Raw genomic sequence first — 24,007 nt, forward strand, 5'->3', positions numbered from 1 at the left:
AAAGAGGCAACTTCAAGTATGATAATGAAGCAGCGAGCCTTATTTTCATTCAGGTTTAAAACTTTAATTGTGTCAGACAGATTTCCTGAGGGCCAGAGAACCTGGCAACTTCATTGAGGCAAAGAACTGTTGGATTGAGGAAATGTGCCTGCACATTTCTCACCTAGATCCAGCCTGAAGCCTGTGTGATTGTGCACCCTTCCCCACCAACCTGCCTCCATCTCCCCGCTGAGGCCTCTGTTCCACCATCCCACATCACCTCCATGTCCCTGCTTACCCCCGACCAATACCCTCTAAGCTTCTGATACACCCTCCCCCGCCACCACAAGATCGGTAGACTGTCTGATCAACAACCTTCTCCCTCCTGTAATTGTCGTGACCCACTGGGGATAGTGCGCTGTAATATCAAGCCCCAATGTTTCCCAAGCCGTGACAAATGTGAGTAGTTTAACCAAACCACCAGATTGTCCCAATTCCACCCAACTGTTTAATTTAGCTTAATAGAATACAAGTACCAGGTTTGTAAACTTAATAAGTAAATAACTGTTTATTGAACAAATTGTCTTTAACCAGTGGCAAAAGAAAGAAATATGAACTGCTAACTTCAAACACTATAACTTAAACTCTATCCCCTTCTTAAATCCACACACAAACTTCTTGTTGATGACATGAGGTGGTCCTCCAGCACTTTGTCTGTTGTTCACTGTGCTCAAACAGTGGTTTTCCCTTTTTCCTCTTTACAGGGGTTTTCAGAGAGAGTGCAGGTTGTAGAGATATGAAGGAGAGAAAAAAAACAGCTAGCTATTATTGTGGAATTACTAAAATCTTCCACACACAGGAAAAAAGAGGTTTTAGGTCTTGTTCCTTTCAGACTATGAGCTATTCTGCACACTGCTCTCACAATACCCTGGTCATCTGGTCAGGAGCCAATTAAAATGCTGTTTTCAGGCAGCTCTCTTGGTCCAGGACTCCTTTCTGGCACCATCCTGTCTTTCATGGCACACTCTTGTTCCAGGGCTGTAACATTGTATATATCTCTCATCCGGTTTCAGTGGACATGTTCTTCAACTGCAGCCACTGTAATATTACCACAGTCCAACAGAAAATAAAAATATATGTTCTTTACAACAGTCAAACAGAAATAAAAATATATGTGCCTTACATAATCAATACCCCTCTAACTTCTTGTCCCCTTTTTCCAGCCGCTTTCCCTTTCTTCCTGGAGGACCCCACCAACCCATCCTGATTAACCTTCCATCCTCCTCCAGTCACACCCAAAGTTTTACTGATCTTTGTCTCAGGATAAGGAGTCTGCCATTTACAGCTGAGATGAGGGTACATTTCTTCGCTCAAAGGGTTGTGAAACTTTAGAACTCACTCCTGAGGGAGACTGAAGTTCAGTTGAAGAATATATTCAAGACAGAGATGAATAGATTTTTGGGCACAAAGGGAATTGAGGGAAATGGCCATGGGGTGAGAAAGTGGGGTTGGTGTAGGAGTTCAGCCACGATCTTATTGCATGGCAAAGTCAACATGAGAGATTATCTGGCCTAACATGCTCCTATTTCCTATGTTCTTAAGCTCTTTAGAAGTACAAGGAGTAAAGTAGTCCACATCTACGAGTCCTTTGGGAAAACCTACATTATGCTAGTGGCTTTCTATTGATTGCTATGAATTTTCTTCTTTTGTTCCACTTTTCAGTAATGAGTGTCCCACATTCAGCCAGACAAATCTGAAAACTTAGTTCATTTTTATCTCTGGAAAATAACAATCCTAATTACAGGTGCTGCAGATACGTAAATCTATAATTCAGCTCTCGTTCTACAAAAAAAGCTCTCATGACTGACTACATGTTTTTAAGTTCCGATTAATAGAATTTACTATCCCAAAAGTAATTGCTTTAGAAGACCAATCTTTGGATAATTTGACCCATTTTAATGATTAAATATAAAAATAACACACATTCAATCTTCGCACGCCCTAGGATGTACTTAAGAAATAAAAACCTTCAAGAATAGCTTTATTAGTGGTATCAAAATGGCTACAAATGTTTAGGAACAAACTGGAATGGGATATAATATTCCTATTAATAGGAAATTCTTTATATTAGGTTTACTGTGCAGTTAAACCCAGTCTCAGCAATAATATCCCTATGAACTTAGCACGTAACTAAATGAAAAGACACTCTAGTTTTTTTAAATTACAACCCACACCCATTAATGGAGTGAACATGGAGTGGAACAACCCTCCATTCTGAAATTCATACATAAAGAATATAACTGAGATATATGGATCGATGCTCATGTTTCATACAGAGCTAAAACAATCTCACAACCAGGGTCACTCTGGGGGTGGGAATAAGGGGCACTTTACTGAAGGGGCCAGGGTGGGAGAGGGGTGGGGGGCCTGAGCAGAAGGGCAGGGGATGGGTGCTGAAGAGATCTGAGGAGTGGGGGGGTGGAGGTGGGTTAGGGTTGTTGATGAGACCAAAGAAGCACCCACACTCCCCTGGACCCACCCCTCCCACATGGGTCTCCCCAGACCCCTCCATTCCCCTCCCCCCTCAGGCCAGACACCTCCTGGGCCTATATTGGAGCTCCGTCCTCTGACTCAGGCCTAGGAGGGCCGTCACTGAACCCAAATTCCGAGAACCATCCGCCCCGAGTCAGGTCTGGCGGCCCAGATTCCGCTCTGACTCCACCACCACCAACCACCCCCCCGCCCCCCCACCTCCCCCCATCCCTCATCCCCTTCCCAGACTCCTCCAATCCCATCCTGTGGAAGCCAGGAGGAGAGTGGCGCCAGCTAGTGCTGTTCCCTCTTGGCTGTGTTGGCCACGTGCACTGTGCCGGTTCTGGACTGAGCCTACATAGCACAGTGCACATGCGCAGACACCAACATGGTTGCACCGTGATAATAAGACAGAAATCTGGGACAAATGTCGTCCCAGGAAGCCCACACCATGGACATGAGACAGGGGGGGGGGGGGGGCAAATTCTGGGGCAGTCCTGGAAAATCCAAGACGATTGGTCACTCTACTTACATACAATGGATCAAATCAAAGCTCTGCAGTCTTTCCACATCCAGTGAAGAATGGTGGTGGGCAATGAAATAACAAACAGGGGAAGGCTGCTCCATGAGCACCCCTATCCTCAATGATGGTGAAGCTCAGCACAAGTGTGAAACAAGTATTTTCAACCAACTTCAGCCAGAAGTGCCAAGCTGAAAATCCATCTTGGCCTCCTCCTGAATCTTCCTGACATTCCCTGCATCACAGATGCCAGTCTTTAGCTCGTTTGATTCACTCCATGTCAGATCAAGAAACAGCTGAGTGTATTGGATAGAGCTAAGGCTATGGGCCCCAACAGCATCCTGGCTGTACCGCTGAAAACTAGTACTCGGAATCAGCACACCCCTAGCTAAGCTGTTCCAGTACAGCTACTGCACAGGCATCTACCCGACAATATGGAAAATTGCCCAGGTGTGTCCTGTCCACAAAAAGCAGGACAAGTCCAAGCCAATTATCATCGCATCAGTCTACTCTCAATCATCAGCCAAGCAATGAAAGGTGTCACCGGCACTGCTACCGATCAGCACCTACTGACCAATAACCTGCTCATCAATGCTCAGAGTTTGGGTTCCAGCAGGACCACTCAGCTCCAGACCTCCAAACCTTGGTGCCAACATGGGCAAAAGAGTCAAATCCAAGAGGTGAACATTTGCAACTCCTTAAATAAGGATTCATTTGCTGCCTGCATGCAGCAAGATGTGGACAACATTCAAGCAATGACAAGTAATAATGACATGCCACTCAAGTGCCAGGAAATAACCATTTCCAAAAGTGAAAATCTAACCACATCTCATTGACATTCAATGGCATCACCATCACTAAATTCAGCAACATTAAAATCCCAGAGGGTATCACTGGCTAGAAATGTAACTGGACCAGTCGCAGAGTGGAATTGGCAGGATTTTACAGTCCCGCTGAAGTCAATCAACTTTTGATTGGCTTGCTGCATTTTAAGGCCCCGCCATGACAGGGTCATAAAATTCCGCCCACTAATATTCTGGCTACAAGAGCAGATCAGAGGCTAGGAATTCTGCAGGAGTAACTCACTTCCTCAGTCCCCAGAGTGTGTCCACTATCTAAGACAAGTCAGGGGTGTGATGGAATCCTCCTCATTGCCTGGATGAGTCATAAAGCAGCATTTTCCCTCCCTGTCGAGGGGGTTGGGTGGGATCGGGTGCAAGCGGGCGCGTTGTGGGGGGGTGCTGGTTGGTGGTCGTCCCTGAGCCAGGAGTGTGCTGCTCATGCGTGCGAAAGAGCACACAGGCAAAGTGCTGCCTCAGGGAGATCAGTGTTACTTTTAAAAAGATAATAAACAATGGTGGGAGTAATCTATAGGTCTCCAAACAGTAATTCAGCAGTAGAGCACAGTATAAACCAGGAAATACTGGGAGCATATAAGAAAGGCACTGCAATAATCATGGGTGATTTTAATATGCATATAGACCGGACTATTCAAATTAGCAAGGGTAGCCTCAAGGGAGGGTTCATAGAGTGTATTAGAGATTGTTTCTTGGAGCAATATGTTGTGGAACCAACCAGGGAGCAGACTATTCTGGATTTGGTTTTGTATAATGAGATGGGATTAATTAATGATCTCATAGTAAAGGATCCTCTAGGGAAGAGTGATTATAGCATGCTGGAATTTCAAGTTCAGTTTGAGAGCGAGAAACTTGAGTCCCACACTAGTGTTCTGGAGTTAAACAAAGGTAATTACATAGGCATGAGGGCAGATTTAGCCCAAGTGGACTGGGCAGGAAGACTACAAGGTAGGACTGTTGATGAACAGCGGCAAGTATTTAAGGAGATATTCAATTCCTCCCAAGTAAAATATATTCCAAAGAGGGAGAAAGATGATAAGAGGAGGGAAAAGCATCCATGGCTAAGCAAGGAAGTTAAACATAACATAAAGGCAAAATTCTAAGGCATACCGAATTGCAAAGGTCAGTGGTAGGCTGGAAGATCGGGATCAACAAAGGGTTACTAAAAAAGAAAATAAAACGAACAAAGGTAAATTATGAAAGAAAACTAGCGCAAAATGTAAAAACTGATAGCAAAAGCTTCTACAAATATATAAAAGGAAAGAGGGTAGCTAACGTGAATGTTAGTCTCTTGGAGGATGAGACTGGGGAGTTAATAGTGGGGAACGCAAAAATGGCAGAGATGCTTAATCAATATTTTGCCTCAGTTTTCGCAGTGGAGGACACTAGTACCACCCCAATAGTAACAGGTAGTGCAGAGGGTATAGAGAAGGAGGAACTTAGAACAATCACCATCACTAGAGAAAAAGTACTGAGCAAACTATTGGGATTAAAGGGTGACAAGTCCCCAGGACCTGATGGCCTACATCTCAGGGTCTTAAACGAAGTAGCAGCGGAGATAGTGGATACATTGGCTGTATTATTCCAAAATTCCCTGGATTCTGGAAAGGTTCCAGTGGATTGCAAAAATGCTAATATAACACTCTTATTCAAAAAGGAGCGGGGGAGGCAGAAAGTAGAAAACTATAGACCAGTTAGTTTAACGTCTGTCATTGGGAAGCTGTTGGAATCCATTATTATGGAAATAGTAATGGGGCATTTGGAAAGTCAAAATGCAATCTATCAGATTCAGCATGGTTTTATGAAGAGTAAATTGTGTTTGACTAATTTGCTGGAGTCCTTTGAAGATGTGTCAAGCGAAGTAGATAACGGGGATCCTGTCGAGATAGAATATCTGGACTTCCAGAAGGCCTTTGATAAGGTGCCGCACAAAAGATTAATATACAAGATAAGATCACACGGGGTTAGGAGTAACATATTAGCTTGGATAGAAGATTGGCTAATCAACAGAAAGCAGAGAGTTGGGATAAATGGGTCTTTTTCTGGATGGCAAGTTGTAACTAATGAGGGGGCACAGGGTTCAGTCCTTGGGTCCCAACTATTTAAAATCTATGTTAATGACTTGGATTCAGGGATAGAAGGTACTATACCTAAATTTGCAGATGACACCAAAATAGGTGGGAAAGTAAGTTGCAATGAAGGAATAAGAAATTTACAAATGGATATGGACAGGTTAGGTGAATGGGCCAAAATTTGGCAGATGGAGTTTAACGTGGATAAGTGTGAGGTTATCCATTTTGGTTGGAAGAATAAAAAGGTGACTTATTATTTAAATGGAGAGAAACATCAGAATGGTTCAGTGCAGAGTGATCTGGGTGTCCTGGTGCATGAATCGCTGAAGGCTAGTATGCAGGTACAGCAGGTAATAAGGAAGGCAAATGGAATTTTGGCATTTATCGCTAAAGGAATAGATTATAAAAATAGGGAAGTGTTGTTGCAACGGTACAAGGTATTGGTGAGACCGCACCTGGAGTATTGCGCATAGTTTTGGTCCCCTTACTTGAGGAAGGATGTAGTTGCATTGGAGGCGATTCAGAGGAGACTAGATTAATTCCAGAGATGCGGGGCTTGTCTTATGAGGAGAGATTGAGCAGTTTAGGCCTATACTCGCTAGAGTTTAGTAGGTTGAGAGGAGATCTAATTGAGGTATATAAGATGCTAAAGGGGATAGACAAAGTAAACGTGGAGCAGATGTTTCCTCTTGTGGGGTATTCTAGAACGAGAGGCCAGAATTTTAGGCTAAGGGGTGGTAGATTTAAATTAGAGATGAGGAGGAATTACTTTTCTCAAAGGGTCATGAATCTGTGGAATTCACTAGCTCAGAGTGCAGTGGATGTTGGGATGCTGAATAAATTTAAGGAGGCGATAGACAGATTTTTAATTAGTAACAGGTTGAAAGGTTATGAGGAGAGGGCAGGAAATTGGAGATGAGGCCAAAATGAGATCAGCCATGATCGTATTGAATGGCGGAGCAGGCTTGAGGGGCTGAATTGCCTACTCCTGCTCTTAGTTCTTATGTTATGTTATGGTGGGAGACCGGTTTGCCACCGCACCCATAAAATTCCACCCAATATGGCTAATTGCTACTTGCCCCAGGTTTTTTGATGGGAATGTACTGGGAATGCAGGAGAACTGACCTCCTCTATGATGCAACTCTCATTTTAATGATTAACTTGGGGCATGTTGGGAAATGTCCTAGCTACCATAATGATTCAAGTGCATTGCACTATTATTTTGTCTTTCCCAATGGATCCAAGAATGGTCACATGCCCTCGGGATCTGCCAGCTAATTAAAGGGTTGGCAGCTTAGCAGCCTCAGAAGCGCCAATGGTAGCAGTAGTCACTGCTGGCGCTGCACCTGAAAAAGGAGGATACAATGGATGATTGGCATCCTTACAACCAGGCAAGTGGGAGCTGGGGCCGGAGCCAGTCAGGTATCACGCATGAACCTGTCCAAGAGGGTTGGTGAGGACAGACAGGGCCAGTGCCATGTGGGTGGCTACTGCTGCCGGGGGCCCACTCTGTAGGCCAACGGATGTCAAATAAGAGGTCCTCACACAAGCCTGCTGTGGAGGGCTCCAGGGTTTACCTGGTGGTCTCTGCACATGAACCGTTCTTAATTGGCCACTTAAGTGGCTCAGTTGACCTCTTGCCAGACGGGCCATGTCCCATCTTCCCCACCGTCAATAAGATGGAATGGCAGAAGGCAGACAACGAGCATGCCACTCCTCCTCCTTCCCAAAACCATTCTAAAATCCCGCCCAGAGATAGCTGCAGAAAGAAGAGAGCTGCCACAGAAAAGGTTTACGAGAATAGATGCAGAGATGAGGAGGCTTCAGCTTTGTGGACAAGACTGGAGAAGATGGGTTTGTTCTTCTTAGAGCATGGGTTAAGAGGAAATTTGATGGAATTGTTCAAAAACATGAAGGAGCCAAAAATGTTCCAATTGGCAGAAGGGCCAAGAACCAAAGGACAAAATTTAAGGTGAGTAGCAAGAAACAAAAGCATTAAGGGAAATGTTTTTTTAACAGCAAGTGCTTAGGATCTGGAATGCACTGCCTGAAAAGGTGTCAGAGACAGTTTTAATTGTGACTTTCAAAAGGAAACTTGGATAAGCACGTGAGGGGAAAAATTTGCAAAGCTATGGGGAAAGAGCAGGACAGTGCAATTAGCCGAGTTGTTCTCCGATAGACAGCATAGACACGACGGGCTGAATGACCTTCTGTGCCTTAACTATTCTTTGATTCTATAACATGGAGAATTCTGTAAATGAAGTACAAGGCATATGTAAGTAAGAAATAAACTTGCCCTGTGATCAACTATAACTAATGGGACATATTCCAGTTTGATTTAAAGTGTGATTGCTTAAAAACCCAAAGTTCATAAAGCACAAGATAAACATTTATGAAATATTGTTAAATATGGGATGAAAATCTGTTTTTGGAGGTTTATTTTGCCCTTTTGTTTATTAACTATGAATATTCATTCATAAAAAAAGAAAGCAGTTGAAAAGTGGAAAAAAAAAGTATATTGCTGAGTCCCAAGCAACCGAAAGCTGATCAGCAATAACCCAATCCTGCATTTTACTTGCCTTATCCTATACCGAGTTTTCAATCACTATCACAACTTGTTGGAATTTCTTTGAACTAACTTACACAGAAATTATAACAAAATTTACATTGGTTTCTACACCAGTATTTATAACAGCGACTTCTATGGATATTTCTTGAGAATCTCACCATACACTGGAACGCAAAAATCAATATAAAACAAGCAGAAATCAGCATAAACAAACCAAAGCGCGAGGAAAACATGGAACATATGCTATCTACCTTCAATGAAGTACAGAGGGACTTAAAGATGTCAAAAAAATTAAAGTTTGAAACCAAACTGTAGTACATGCACATTAAATACATGAAAAAAATGCAATTGTGCAAGATTTTCTCTATGTACTGTAACAAATTCTGATGCCATAAGAAGTGTTTAAATGTAGTTAAAATGGTAAAGAGAGAAAAACACAAACCATTACAAAACACAAGCAATAAGTAGTGATTTTGGGCCAAGTACATTTAAAATTTTGGACTTGTATGCATTCAGAACTCTTGTAAATGCAGGAAACTTGTTTTCTGGTCTTTGGTTTGGGGGATGGAGTTATGGAGTTATGGTAATAAGCTAGGTGGTGTTTAGGCAGTCAAAACTTAGAGCAGCAAAAATAATTGAGGGGATTTAGACACTGTGATGTCGTATAAGCCCAGGATAAATTAGTTACGTGTTAATTTCCTCTGAAACACCAGCATAACTGTTATGCTGCAGTTATTTCGAAACATTGAAGGGAATTTCAGGATAAATATGTTTGTTTTAGAGAGTAAAAATACCTTTGCATTTGATGTAGCTTCAAGGAAACAAAGCCGATTTCCAAATCCTTCAGCAGAAAGGCAGAGCTTAATCTGCGCTTTGACAATGGTCGTAGTGCACTGAAGAACTACTGCATCATCCTATCAGACGGAAAAAATGGACTGTTAGCAAATCAGCAATATTCCGAGAATCTCACATTCGTTTTATCTAAATTCATGAAACTGAATTTCAAAAAAACTTCCCATTTTTTTTGCAAGTAAAGTTACATAGCTGAAGGCGGCTCTTCAGACTGCTCTTCTTCTGGCTGACCATTTAGGAGAGTTATATAGGGAATAGCTTTAGGAGAATAAATCTGCAATTGGAACTTGGAAAATGTAAGGGAGCAATGATAGGAGAATTTTAAAATTAAGAAGAATTTCTGGAGATTATAACAACTTATTGTGGTCTATTCAATCCTTTTCGTTATCAATCTGTTGCAGCAGCTCACTTATATCTTTCCCATCTCCCACTGCCTCCCCTATGTCTCTCCTGGCAGAGTTCCAGCATTTCATGTGAACCTAGTAGGCAAATGACAGCCACTCCTCCTTGGTGCATCTTTGCTATTGATTGTGGACAATTTTTTTCCTTTGCAGTACATATTTAAGCGTTTTTTTCATTGATACAACATATAATTTCTCTCAGGTTTAAAATGCTATTGCAATTTGAGAATTGTTTCACCTCTGAGTCAGAATGTTTTGGATTTAAATTCCAATCCAGGACTTCAGCATAAATTCTCAGCTGACACTAAAGTGCAGTATTGAAGTGTTGCATTGCTAGAAGTGCCATCTTACAAATGAGATGCTGCTACAGAACCCATGGCACTATTATGATGAGCGGACAAGTTCTCTCCGATGCCCTGGCCAGTATTTATCCCTCAATCAAGATTGCTAAAAATCAAATTATCTGGTTATTATTACATTGGCCAGGAATTTTAGGATGGCGAGGTTTGCCTTCCCACCATCCGGGTAGTTGACGGAGAACACATGTCCACCAATACTGCCTGCTCCACAGCCATTTAATGCTCCAACATCCTCGCTTGGAAGTCCCACCTCAGAGAGCTGCCAGCCAATCTGATTGGCTGGTAACCCCAGTCCCTGCAGTGCCAGAAGCTATAGATTTATTTAGTGTGAAACATTACAGGTATATACCTCCTGCCTCCACTCCACTCTACGTTAACAAGTGCCTCTTTAAATGCGCTGATGTAACCATCCACCTGTATATACTTAACTCAATTGATAGAATTGAGACCCACAGTCAGAGCATCAAAAAGGCCTCTAATCAGTGTGACTGCCCTCTAATCAGGGTGTCTCAGCAGCTCAAATGACTCAGCGAATCCTTTTCCACACACAGAATGGGTGTATGACCTTTCTAACCAGTGTGAACTCGGTGGTGTCTCAGCAGGTGGGAAAAAAACTGCAAATCTCTTCCCACACTAAGAGCAGATGAACAGCCTCTCCCCGATGTGAACCCGCTGGTGTCTCAGCAGGTGGGATGATTCAGTGAACCTTTCCCACACTCGTTGCAGGTGAACAGCCTCCCTCCAGTGTGAACGTATCAGTGTGTCAGCAGAATGAATGAGCGAGTGAATCCCTTCCCACACACAGAGCAGGTGAATGGCCTCTCTTTAGTGTGAACCATCTGGTGTTGCAGCATGTTGATTAACCGATTGGATCCTTTCCCACAAATGGCACAGGTGAACAGTATCTCACCAGTGTGAACTAGCTGGTGTGCACGAGGTTGGATGATTCACTGAATCCCTTCCCATACACAGGGCAGGTGAAAGGCCTCTCCTTGGTGTGAACTCGCTGGTGTGTCAGCAGGTGGGATGACCGAGTGAACAGCTTCTCCCCGGTGTGAATGCGTAGATGAGTTTCCAGCGCAGACGGGAGCTGTAGTGGACAGAACTAAGACTACAAACAATCCCCAGAGCCTATGTCCCAGGAGTTCAAAACCAGTTAAGTGGGGAGGGTGGGGGGGATGGGAGGAAGGCAGAGGGCCTGCAGGGGGCCAGTTCTTTTGGGGAGAGGGGCACCAGGTGTTAAAAGGTTGCTGAGGAAGCACACCACCCCCACCCCCCCTCACCCTCACCCCACTACCCCCACCCGAGGCCTGAACAAAGTTACTTTTCAGGCTTCCCAGTGTAAAATTGTGGAGAGGTCGGGAACCTGGTGGGAAAGCCATCCAAGAAATTTTCCAACCACCACACTCCCACCCCACAAACCCGCCGCCGGGTAACGTAAAATTCTGTCAATTGTGTAGGTCTGTGTGGCCTTGCTGAGGAAACTTGTCAAGTTTCCTATATTTCAGCAGGAACTACACTTCAAGAAGTACTTCATTGGCTAAAAAACACTTTGGGACATCATGAGGTCATGAAAGGCATTATCTAATTGCAAATCAACCTTTCATTGTACTATGAGGAGATGGTGCTTCCATCATTCATTCGGAATGTGCATGGGTACTCATGACTTCACTTACCTTTACCAACCTCCAATTCATTTAGTTTCTAACACTGTATATGTCAAAATGGCAACACTAGCCTGCATTACCTCCCTCCATCCTAACGCCAACCTATTCTACAGCTGTTCACCACTCAACAGGAAGCTACAGAAGAGGCTGATCCCTCCTTGCCTTTATCTCTGCCAGACTATTCACAGAAGTATATCAGAATCTAATCAAGAGCTCTCGCCACTGCTGACTCAGTGTTGCTCCTCCTTCTATTTCAATTTTTTCCCAAATTTGGTGTCCTTCTGGCCCTTTAAGCAGCTGCAGGCTTTTAAAAGCAGCAGCTACACGGTGGCCTAGAAATCTGATAATGCTGCATGCATCTTACAGGCATAAAAGGGACACAAGTGCGTGCAACATATCCAATGGTGTATGTATTCTGAACTAAAAGAGCAGCACCCGTACACTGCCACACAAAACAAGTGTAGTCAAAACAAGCAAGTCAAAAGAGGAATCCAATGCACACTACCTTATTCATATGTAAATAGTGGGCCTAGTGCATATTTGATGACTCCTTTATCAATTAGTTTGCCGTTCAGCAGTAAAATGTAATATACATGAAACCTAATCAGCAGTCAAAGGGACCACGATTGACTGTCACTAAAAAGTTGTTTTGTAAGCTATACTTCCCTGAATGTGATGGTGGGAGGTGCAAGGCGCAACCTTCTCTAGATTGCTGTTTGCCCCCACTTGGCCCTGTTCCCAATCGCCTCATTCTGCCCCCACCAGAACTCATCACAGAGCTGCTGCTGGTAACCCAAAATTGCAATCCTCTATAGCAGTGAGCTGCCTAAGGATGCCCCGCAAGTGTCTGCATTGCAACGGTCTGAAATAAAGGCCCAGTAGGTACATTCTGGTGGAGGGACAATTTCCTGTGCACAAGCCAATTTCTGAGACCACACCACGTGTTCTTTCTTCTCAAACGCAGGCAGGTCACTGAAAACCCATCTTGCAACACAAATGGGAAATGCAGTAGGGCTCAAAAATTTTATGAGGGTGGCAATTTTTTTTTAAAACAGAATTGCAAAAGAATGCAAACCAATCTTGAAACCAACAAAGACTGACTAACAGCTTTAAGAGATAAAAAAAACAGTATTTGACTGAATGTAACATCAAGGATCCCTAGTAAAATTGAAGTCAAAGACACTCAGGGGCTAAACTCTCCATTGGCTGGAGTCATACCTAGCACAAAACAAAGATTATGATAGTTGTTGGAATTCAATCATCTCAGCCCAAAGGTATTGCTGCAGGCTTTCTTCAGGATAGCGTGCAAGGCGCAACCACCTTCAGCTGCTTCATCGATGACCATCCTTCCATCATAAGGTCAGAAGTGGAATGTTCGCCGATTACAAGGTATTCAGTTCTAATCGTAAGCAGTCCACACCCATACACAACAAGACATGGACAACAACCAGGCTTGGGCTGCTGTGTAGTCAGCAGCATTTGCGCCACTCAAGTGCCAGAAAATGACCATATCCAAGAAGAATCTAACCATCTCAACTTGAAATTCAGTGGTATCACCACCACTGAATCCCTCATCATCAATATCCTGGGGGGGTTACTATTGACCTGAAACTGAACTGCACCAAGCACATATAGAAACATATGAATTAGGAGCAGGTGTAGGCTACTCGGCCCCATGAGCCTGCTCCACCATTCAATAAGAACATGGCTGATCTGATTGTACCTCAACCCCACATTCCTGCCTACCCCCAATAACCTCTTACCCCCTTGTTAATCAAGAATCTATCTTGCTCTACCTTAAAAATATTCAAGGGCTCTTCCTCAAAAGATGGTGGAAGCAGAGAGTTCCATAGGCTCACTGCCCTCAGACAGAAAAACTTCTCTTCATTTCTGTCTTAAATGAGCGGCCCCTGAGTTTTAAACAGTGACCCCTAGTTCCAGAATCTAAGCCATGTGCACCTGGTGACCAGCACTTTGCTTGTGACTTCGAGGTTTGTTCACCTACCCTTCATCGCACAGCGCTCATAGCACTTTGGACTCAGCGCCAGGCTTCACAGGTAGCAACCCATCGCTCTCAGTGGTATTACAGGCAAGGCTCTACCAACCAAAAAGCAGGACAAATCCAACATGGCCAATTACCGCCCCATCAATCTACTCTTGATCATCAGTAAAGTGATGGAAGGGGTCATCAACAATGCTATCAAATGGCACTTGCTTAGCAATAACCTGCTCACTGACACCTTGGGTTCCGCCAAGACCACAGCTCCTGACCTCATTACAGTCTTGGTTCAAACATGGACAAAAGAGCTGAACTCCAGGGGTAAGGGGAGAGTGACTGCCCTTGATATCAAGGACACATATGACCGAGTCTGGCATAAAGGAGCCCTAGAAAAACTGGAGTCAATGAGAATCAGGGGGGAAACTCTCTGCTGGTTGAGTCATACCTTGCACAAAGGAAGATGCTTGTGGTTATTGGAGGTCAGTCATCTCAACTCCATGACATCACTGCAGGAGTTCCTCAGGGTAGTGTCCTCAGCCCAACCACCTTCAGCTGCTTCATCAATGACCTTCCCTCTATCATAAGGTCTGAAGTGGGGATATTCGCTGATGATTGCACAATGTTCAGCGCCATTCGTGGCTCCTCAGATACTGAAGCAGTCCATGTCCAAATACAGCAAGACCTGGACAATATCTAGGCTTGGGCTGACAGGTGGATTGTAACATTCGAGCCACACAAGTGCCAGGCAATGACTAGCTACAACAAAAGAGAATCTACCATTGCCCTTTTACGTTCAATGGCATTATCATCACTGAATTCCCCACTATCAACATCCTGGGAATAACCATTAACCAGAAACTGAACTGGACTTGCCATATAAATACTGCGGCTACAGGAGCAGGCCAGAGGCTAGGAATCATGGTACGAGTAACTCACATCCTGACTCCCCAAAGCCTGCTCACCATCTGCAAGGCACAAGTCAGGTGTGTGATGGAATACTCCCCACTTGCCTGGCTAAATGCAGCTCTCACAACACTTAAGAAGCTTGACATCGTTCAGGACAAAGCAGCCTTATTGATTGGCACCACATCCACAAACATTCACTCCCTCCACCACCAACACACAGTAGCAGTAGTGTGGACCATCAACAAGATGTACTTCAAGAATTCACCAAGCCTCCTTAGACAGCAACTTCCAAACCCACAATCACTACCATCTAGAAGGACAAGGGCAGCAGACAGATGAGAAAACCACCACCTGGAAGTTCCCCTCCAAGTCACTCACCATCCTGACTTGGAAATATATCCCGTTCCTTCATGTTGCTGCGACAAAATCCTGGAACTCCCTTCCTAACAGCACTGTGGGTGTACCTACACCACATGGTCTGCAGCAGTTCAAGAAGGTAAATCCCCTGCAACTTCTCAAGGATAACTAGGGATGGGCAATAAATGCTGGCTCAGCCAGCAAAGCCCACATCCCATAAATGACATTTTTAAAAAGACTAGCGGTAAGGCGGGGATATTGTGGAAGGGGCTGCAAGGCAAGACCTCCATCAGTGTAGAGGCAAAAGTGGTCAGAGGTTGTGGAAGGAGCTGCAGGGCAAGGCAGCAATAGTGTCAAAGGATTGGACCAGAATGGGAGATCGCAAAGGGAAAAAGCGCTCCAGTTTACATGACCTCGCAAAGACTGTACTAGTCCAGGGAGGATGAGGGCATGTCGGTCCAGAGTCGTAGTGCCCAGAATGTTGTGCACAGGAAGTGGTCATAACACCACGTGCCTTGGTCCTAGCATTATGTTGGACTGCAGGTGGCGCACTCTCAGTGAGGGGAAGCATCTGTAGCCTTTTTATATGGGGAAAAGGTATTGTAGGGGCAGTGGAGGGCTCTGGGGTGTGGTGTGCTAGATGTCTCACTGGTCAGGAGGCCTCAAGTTGGGGAGAGATAAGATCCACACAGGGCATAGGCACATCCACCTCCAAAGATTCAGGGGGAAACACAAGGATTTCCACAAGCACAAAGGTTCAAGGAATGAAGGCGGAGGATTGAGCGTTATTGGATGTAGGGAAACCTGGAAATTCAGTTCCTCCAGGCTGATGGGGGGGATTTGCACAGTTACACAGGGAGGATTCAAGCTGCTCTGGTAGTGAGACATCACCACCACCATCTTCCAACCTGAAGTGATGGTGTAGCACAACATTAAAATGAGGTAAGAGTCTGATGGCGAAGGTTCTGAGGGCCAGTTGGAGTATTGGTGCTCTGCATTGGGAGGCCAATCTAAAGGGCACCCAAGTGAACTGTGGATTGCCAACTGGGGGGAGATGCATAAATATTGTAGCCACAAGAGCAGGTCAGAAGTTGGGAGATCTGCAGCAAGTGACTACCCTCCTATCTCCCCAAAGACTGTCAACTTGTGCAAGGCACAAGTCAGGAGTATGATGGAATACTCTCCACTTGCTGGATGAGTGCAGCTCCAACAACATCAAGAAGCTCGACCCCATCCAAGATAAAGCTGCCTTCTTGATCAGCACCCCATTCACCAGCCTAGACATTGGCTCCCTCTACCACCAACACACCATCTACATGATGCACTGTAGAAACTCACCAAGTTTCCTCTGACAGTTTCTTCCAAGCCCACAACCTCTACCACCTAGAAGAACAAAGGCAGCAGGCACATGGGAACACCGCCACCTGCAAATCTCCCCGAAAGTCATACGCCATCCTGACTTGGAAAAGTATCAATATTCTTTCACTGTTGCTGGGTCAAAATCCTGGAACTCCCTCCCTAAAAGAATTTGCATATACCTATACTACACGGACTGAAGTGCTTCAAGAAGATGACTCACCGCCAAACTCATAAGTGAAATTAATGGTGGGCAATAAATGCTGGCTTTACTAGTGATGCCCACATCCCACAAACAAATTTTTTAAAAACTGACTGAGCCAATAAAATAGGTGACACCTTAATAACAGTCCTGAAGTAAAAACGAGAGATATTTGTGCTTTGCAACTTAAATGAGAAATACATAATATCCTTGCATTTGTTTATTTTTCCCTATAACTTAAGTAATATCTGAAAACAAAAATCTAAATAATGTTATATTCCTAAGACATTGTCCTCTAGAAATAGCTTGAAATTTTATATTACAAGTGATGCATTTTAGTTCATTTAAGCAGACGGAATATTAGCTAAAAAAGGAAAGATAATGTGCTATTTGTATTTTCAATGGGACAGGCAGACCAACCATTATACAAGACTCGTTCTACTACATACAGTATTCCTGACCCCATTACTTCAGTTCACAGCAACAAGAAATTCCAGAGTGAGAACTTGATTCATTAACCACCAGACATGCACAGGTTGTGAGATAGAGGCACTAGGAGGCACAGGAGAACTAGCTGCATCGAATTGCAGCAGCAAACACTGACATCGTAATAGAGCATATAAAGTGCTGCCTGGAATCCTCAAACTCTGACTGTCAATGGGAGACACTGATGATCAACATGTTTGCACAAACAACCAAGAACATAAGAACTAGGAGCAGGAGTAGGCAATTCAGCCCCTCGAGCCTGCCCCGCCAGTCAATACGATCAAGGCTGATCTCATTTCAACCTCAACTCCAATTTCCCGCCCTCTCCCCATAACCTTTCAACCTGTTACTAATTAAAAATCTGTCTATCGCCTCCTTAAATTTATTCAGCATCCCAACATCCACTGCACTCTGAGCTAGAGAATTCCACAGATTCACGACCCTTTGAGAAAGGTAATTCCTCCTCATCTCTGATTTAAATCTACCATCCCTTAGCCTAAAACTTCGGCCTCTCGTTCTAGAATGCCCCACAAGGGGAAACATCCGCTCCATGTCTACTGTGTCAATCTCCTTTAGCATCTTATATATCTCAGTTAGATCGCCTCTCAATGTTCTAAACTCTAACAAGTATAGGCCTAAACTGCTCAATCTCTCTTCATAAGACAAGCCCCGCATCTTTGGAATCAATCTAGTGAACCTACTCTGAATCGCCTCCAATGCAACTACATCTTTCCTCAAGAAAGGGGACCAAAACTGTGCACAGTATTCTAGGTACGGTCTCACTAATACCTTGTACAGTTGCAACAACACTTCCCTATTTTTATATTCTATTCCTTTAACAATAAATGCCAAAATTCCATTTGCCTTCCTTATTACCTGCTGTACCTGCATACTAGCTTTCAGCAATTCATGCACCAGGACACCCAGATCACTCTGCACTGAAGCATTCTGAGGTTTCTCTCCATTTAAACAAGTCAGCTTTTTATTCTTCCAACCAAAATGGATAACCTCACACTTATCCACGTTAAATTCCATCTGCCAAATTTTGGCCCATTCACCTAACCTGTCCATATCCATTTGTAAATTTCTTATTTCTTCATTGCAACTTACTTTCCCATCTATTTTGGTGCCATCTGCATCTTAACAGCTTGGAAATAGATAAGAAAGCTTCCCTCCTCATAAATATTTCCAACTCAAGCTCTGACACTTGTCATGCTTTGTATCAACTTTGGAACCTAGATTATAACAAACAGAAGTTTCAGTTCCCTTAAAATAAACTGCATGCTGATATTTTAGAAGCTCCCCTTAACCCCATGTAGAAAAAAAATCAAAGCTTTACAGCACAAATGAGAAGAGTAAAATCAATATTCATATATATACTTGTACCACATTCTGAGAAGGGTGGATGAATAGCCAGAGGTTATACTCCATATCTGTATCAATAACATAAGTAGAAAGAGAAGCAAGGTCCTGCAGGCAGATTTTAGGGAGCTAGGATGGAAATTAATAAACAGGACCACAAAAGGTTGTAAACTCCAGATCATTCCCAGTACCACAAACCAGTGAGTATAGAAGGAGAGACCAAATAAATGCATGGCTGGAGAGATGATGTAGGAGGAAAGGCTTTGGATTCCTGGGAAATTGGGACTGATTTTCAAGAAAATGAAACATGTACAGGCCAGCAGGTTGCATCTGAACAGGGCCAGGACCTTTGTCCACAAGGGATACTATTGGGGAGGGTTTAATTAATTTAGCAGGGGAATGAGCACCAGGATGTAGCAATTAGGAAGAATAAAGTACTCAAAGAACTGGGAGAAGCAGACAGCACTGGATTAAGAAATTGTAAGGTATTAGGTGGGACTAGGCAATGAATGAATACAAAATGGCCTCAATTAGGTTTAGAATCATATATATATATATGCATGATGAATAAGGTTTGTGAACTGCAGGTGCAAATAGCCAAATAGCCAACATATGATGTTGCATGATAATGGAGAACTGGCTTACAGAAAAGGCAAGACTGGGTACTAAATATTCTACAAAGTATTCGAAAAACATAGGGAAGGAAAGAAAAGAGCAGTGCTTGTAAATGTTGAATTTGTGATACAATGAAATGCATGCTTTAAATTGGTAATTAAGCACAGCTGCCCCCAATTGGAGAAGGATTAGTGAATTATTGTAAGAGTACATAAACCAGTTCACTCAGTGTTGGGGAGGAATTGGGAGAGTTTGTGACTTTGTTGTCTTGGAAATAAACCTGTTTTAAAGATGTATGCTAGTTGCAGACTCATTCTTCCTCAACATACAATTATTGGAATTAACATGGTAGCAGAGGATGAATTGGTGATTGGGTGCTGAGTAAGAAGTTTTTTGCCTCTATCCTCAAAGGGGGGAAAAAAAAAAGAAACATACTACTGTGACAAATTCAGTTACAGAATAGCAGAAGGATATTGCAAAATCTTAGGTTTTGATGATTCACCAATTTTTTTTTTAAACAAAGTAAAGATGAGACATGGGTTACTTCGTTGCCCCAAAGCAGCAAGGTATGGCTTTGGTTTTGTCGTTACCAACAAAAAGAAAGATTAGGAGTAAAGTATTTTCAGAATTTAACATGGATGACTTGGACACTGAAGAGGGATTGGCCCTTCTATTAGCTTTTTTGGATAAGTTTTGCAAAAAAAGGATTATTTGTTGGAAGCATTTGAAGCATAATCAATCTTTGATAGATTTAAGAAAACAGCTGATCAGCCCATGGAAGAATATATTATGGACTTTGATAAGCATATAAGAGACTAGAAAAAGTTTAACCTTGAAATCCTGGAGTCTGTATTGGCATTTAAGTTACTTGATTGTCCATGTATAACAATCATGTTGATAGATTGTTGGTATTGATGGGGATTCAATTCCATGGGAAAGACCCTCTCCTAGACTAAATGGCTGCTCCCCTAAAATTTTTTTGGAAAAAATAATTTCTAGCTACTTTCCTGTCAAATACAGGCTACTCAGCGGAAAAGCAAAGGATGGAGGATTCCATGGCAGCCGAATTTTTGAGATTGACAAAATATTAAACGCAGATTCCAATAAAAAGACAGGGTTGCTGATGGGTGGTCTGAAGATGGTTGTACCTTTAGCCAATTTGAGGGTTGAGACAAAAAGCAGGTCTGGGACGGCAACGATAGGTGCTTGAACCAGAGAAACGTATGAGGAATAGTTAAATAGTGATATCGGAGTGATTCTAAATATCATTATGCAATGATTTGCCCACAGCAAAAGTATTGTGTTTTTGAAATAATGCATAAAATAGATAATTTTGATGCTGAAAACAACGGTGACTGTCATGAAGTAATTGTGTTGGTCACTGGGAGTTTGAATCCGGTGATAAGTATTTTGATGGCTAATTCATTCAACTGTGCAGTTTTAGATAGTGGTTGTGCTTCCACAGTGTGTGGAGGTGTATTGGATTAACTGCTGCCTGTGAGTGTGTCTGAGGTAGATCAGCAGAAGGTTGAGGAATATGGAAGCTCTATTTGCCTCAGATTTTGGAAACGATAACATGCTAATGTCTTTCAAAAGTGTAGCCTCTCTTGTATGATAGCTGGGATCAGTCTCTTCATCAGTACTGATGTGGTCTCTAGTGAGATACCTCTATTGTTAAACAGAACTTCAATGAAAAAAGAACAGATGAAGCTGGACATGGAGAATGACGGAGTAATTGTATTCAGGGGAAACAGTGGATTTATGTTTTACTCGGTCAAGCCATTACTACCTGCCATTAAGAGAGCCAGATATTTCTCGTCAAAGTTCATACAGTCTTTTTAACTTCTGGGGATAAAAGTTTGGTGGACAAAAAGATATTATTTGGAAGTTGCATAGACAATTTGCACATCCAACTCCACAAAAACTGAAAGCTCTGCTGCAGGATGCTAGAATGGTTGATAAAGAACGTAACAACCTTATCAAGCAAGTCATGGTTCAATGTGACATTTGCTAAATGTCAAAGGACACTGTGACATGCTGTTGAGTCTGTCACTGGCCAGGGAATTTAATGATGTTGTGGCAATGGACTGAAGTATGGATTGAGGATCGGACTATTTCTTCTTTGCTACGCTTTGTAGCAAAGAATTTGGATTTGGCTTGTGGTAATAATGTGATAAATGGACCATTGTCAATTAAGGTCATAGGGTGGCTACCGGATTAGGAACACCAACAAAATTCCTGACAGAATGGAGGGGAATTTGCAAAATGAGAAACTTTGGGAAGAGAAAATTTGAATATTAGTTATGCATACTGAGAACCTGTTCAGCAATGGGTTCTGAAAGAGGAATCATGCAGTGACAGACGACATGTTGCATAAAATATTGGCCAATCAACTGGATTGCAAATTCCAAATGGTGTAGGCAGTGCATACAAAAAATTATTTACAAACGGTTGGGGGTTACTGCCTGTACCAATTGGTGTACAGCAGGAATCCAAAGTTTCTTTCATTACTATCGGATGCTCCCCCGCTCTTGAAGGAATTATTATTACCTCCTGGTCTATTAAGAGTGGGACAAAGAAATAGAAAGGGCTTGAAGGGAAAAACTGTTTGATTCCCATGTTGGATAAAAGCCCATTCTCCACGGGTATTTGCATGTTCATAATTTATTCCAATGTGATAGATGACCAAGCACCATGTGTATCACATACTGCTATTTTGTGGGGCAGAGCAAGAGGGTCATAATAATATAATGGATCAGGAATTGAATCTCAGTAATCAGATTGTAACAAAGAAGTAGGGCTATTTGATGGGTCAGATGACGAATCCTGGCTGAGGAAGTATTCACATAGTGGATAGGGCCTCTGACAGGATAAGCAGGGGATCTAACAGTAGAAGCCTGGGAAGACTTAAACAGGCAAGTAGGGGTCACAGCCTGACTAGACAACAGAATAAAATGAAGAATGCTGAATCATTGTAACAAAGTAATAGAAGGAAGAGTCCCCATAACAGGTTTTTTTTTTATATAACCACTGACAAATTAGGGGATAAAGCTATATCAGGGGCTAACCAGAGGAAGTTGGAGAGAGTTTGGTGTGTATTCAGAAGTCCTGCATAGGGGTCAGCCAGCATTATCACATAGGTGGGTCTGTACAGAAAAGGTCCTACCTCAATGGTACTTATAAAACCAAGGCTAGGTTAGTGGCCTGGAGATTTGAAGAATGCTCAACAGAAAGAAATCAAAGTGGACTTGCCCACAGCAGGGAAGGTAAATTTGAAATTTTTTTGGTCCTTTTGGTAACATATTTTCGTGAGAGTGTAAAGTCGATAGATCTAAAAGCTGCATTTCTGCAGGGATCACCTCCAGAGAGAAGTATTTCTCAAACCTCTTAAGGCACCAGAGGTGGATGGAAAACTTTGGAATTGAATAAATGCGTACATGGTTTAAACGATGCTTCTAGAGTTTGGTTCTTTTCAGTTCAATCGGTTAAAGTTGGGCTGTTTCTAACTGAAGGCGGATCCTGCCATATTTTAATGGTACCATGGGGGGGAAATTGGTAGGTATCTTCTCAATGCATGTTGATGACTTGTGGCGGGGTGGCACTAGTGAGTTTCAAAACATTATGGACAATTAAGGCAGACTTTAAGATTGGGAGTCAGGCTAATGAGGCCAATAAAACAGTATATGTCTGAGGTCACTTTGCATCAGCAATCATATTTAAAGTGTTAGGCCTATTGCAGTCAGTTGGGCTAGGTTTTTGCAAAAAGATGCTGATGCTTCCAAGGATGCGACACAGCAGCTGCAAAGTCTGGTTGGACAATTAAACTGGCTGGGCACTTGGATGAGGCTGGATGCAAGTTTTGATGTTCTTGAACTGAGTACTATAATGAAACATGCCAAGGTCCAGGATATCTTACGGCCAAATAAAACATTAAAGTTAAAGATGGAGGAGTGTGTACTCCAGCTTCCATCTTTGGGTGACCCTAAGAATATAAAATTGATCACGTTCAGTGACTCCTCTCTCCTTGTTGATGGGTTTTAAAGTGCAGTGGGTTTTCTAATATTGTGGGTGAAAGTGGGAAATCCCCTCAGCTTGGGAAGCTTAGTAAAAGGCACCCTGGCTGAAAAGAGTCTCTTATTGTAAAGGCTGTTGACATGGCATTTATCTAAAACGTTAGGGGAAATACTAAATGGGGAAAATGATGAAGAAAATGTCCCAGTAGGAGTATTATATTGACAATTGATCCCTTTGGGATAATGTACACTCATGTAAGTGAAAAGATTACAAATTGATATTGCAAGTCTAAAACAAATGGTGGAGAGAAAGGAAATCTCTAAGTTCCAGTGGGTTGACGCAAGTCATCAGTTATCAGACTGTTTCACCAAAAGGAAGGCTCATAGAGAAAAATTTGTGGAGTGTATTTAAAGATGGATGACTCAGGATGTGTTTTTTTTAAAAAAAATACATTTTTTTCTGAAAAGGAATTGCACTTTTTTTTCTTGCTTAAAGGGAATCTGATGTTGAAGTTATGTTGCAATGAAATGCATGCTTTAAATGGTAATTGAGCACAGCATCCCCCGAATTGGATTTTTTTTTAATTCATTGGACGTGGGTGTTGCTGGCTAGGCCAGCATTTATTGCCCATCCCTATCCCTTAAGTGCCCTTGTTCATAGAGGGCATTTAAGAAACAACCACATTGCTGTGGGTCTGGAGTCACATGTAGGCCAAACCAGGCAAGGACAACAGATTTCCTTCCCTAAAGGACATTAGTGAACCAGAAGGGTTTTTACAACAATCGTCATTAGACTTTAAATTTCAGATTTTTCAGAACTCCAGATCTGCCACTGAGAGATTCAAAACTGGGTCCCAGAGCATTACCCTGGGTCTCTGGATTACTAATCCAGCAACAATACCA

General features: G+C 42.8%; 1 protein-coding gene across 1 annotated transcript in view; it reads right to left on the reverse strand.

The window, feature by feature from the left end:
- Window positions 1-24,007, reverse strand: part of LOC121272536 (ryanodine receptor 1-like) — a 467,552-nt gene that overhangs the window by 422,754 nt on the left and 20,791 nt on the right. Inside the window, exon 2 of the mRNA XM_041179156.1 lies at window positions 9,324-9,443. Coding sequence (XP_041035090.1) covers window positions 9,324-9,443 — 120 coding nt within the window. The remainder of the gene's footprint in view (window positions 1-9,323; window positions 9,444-24,007) is intronic.

The sequence above is a fragment of the Carcharodon carcharias genome, chromosome 34 (assembly GCF_017639515.1).
Source record: "Carcharodon carcharias isolate sCarCar2 chromosome 34, sCarCar2.pri, whole genome shotgun sequence".
Lineage (NCBI taxonomy): Eukaryota > Metazoa > Chordata > Chondrichthyes > Lamniformes > Lamnidae > Carcharodon > Carcharodon carcharias.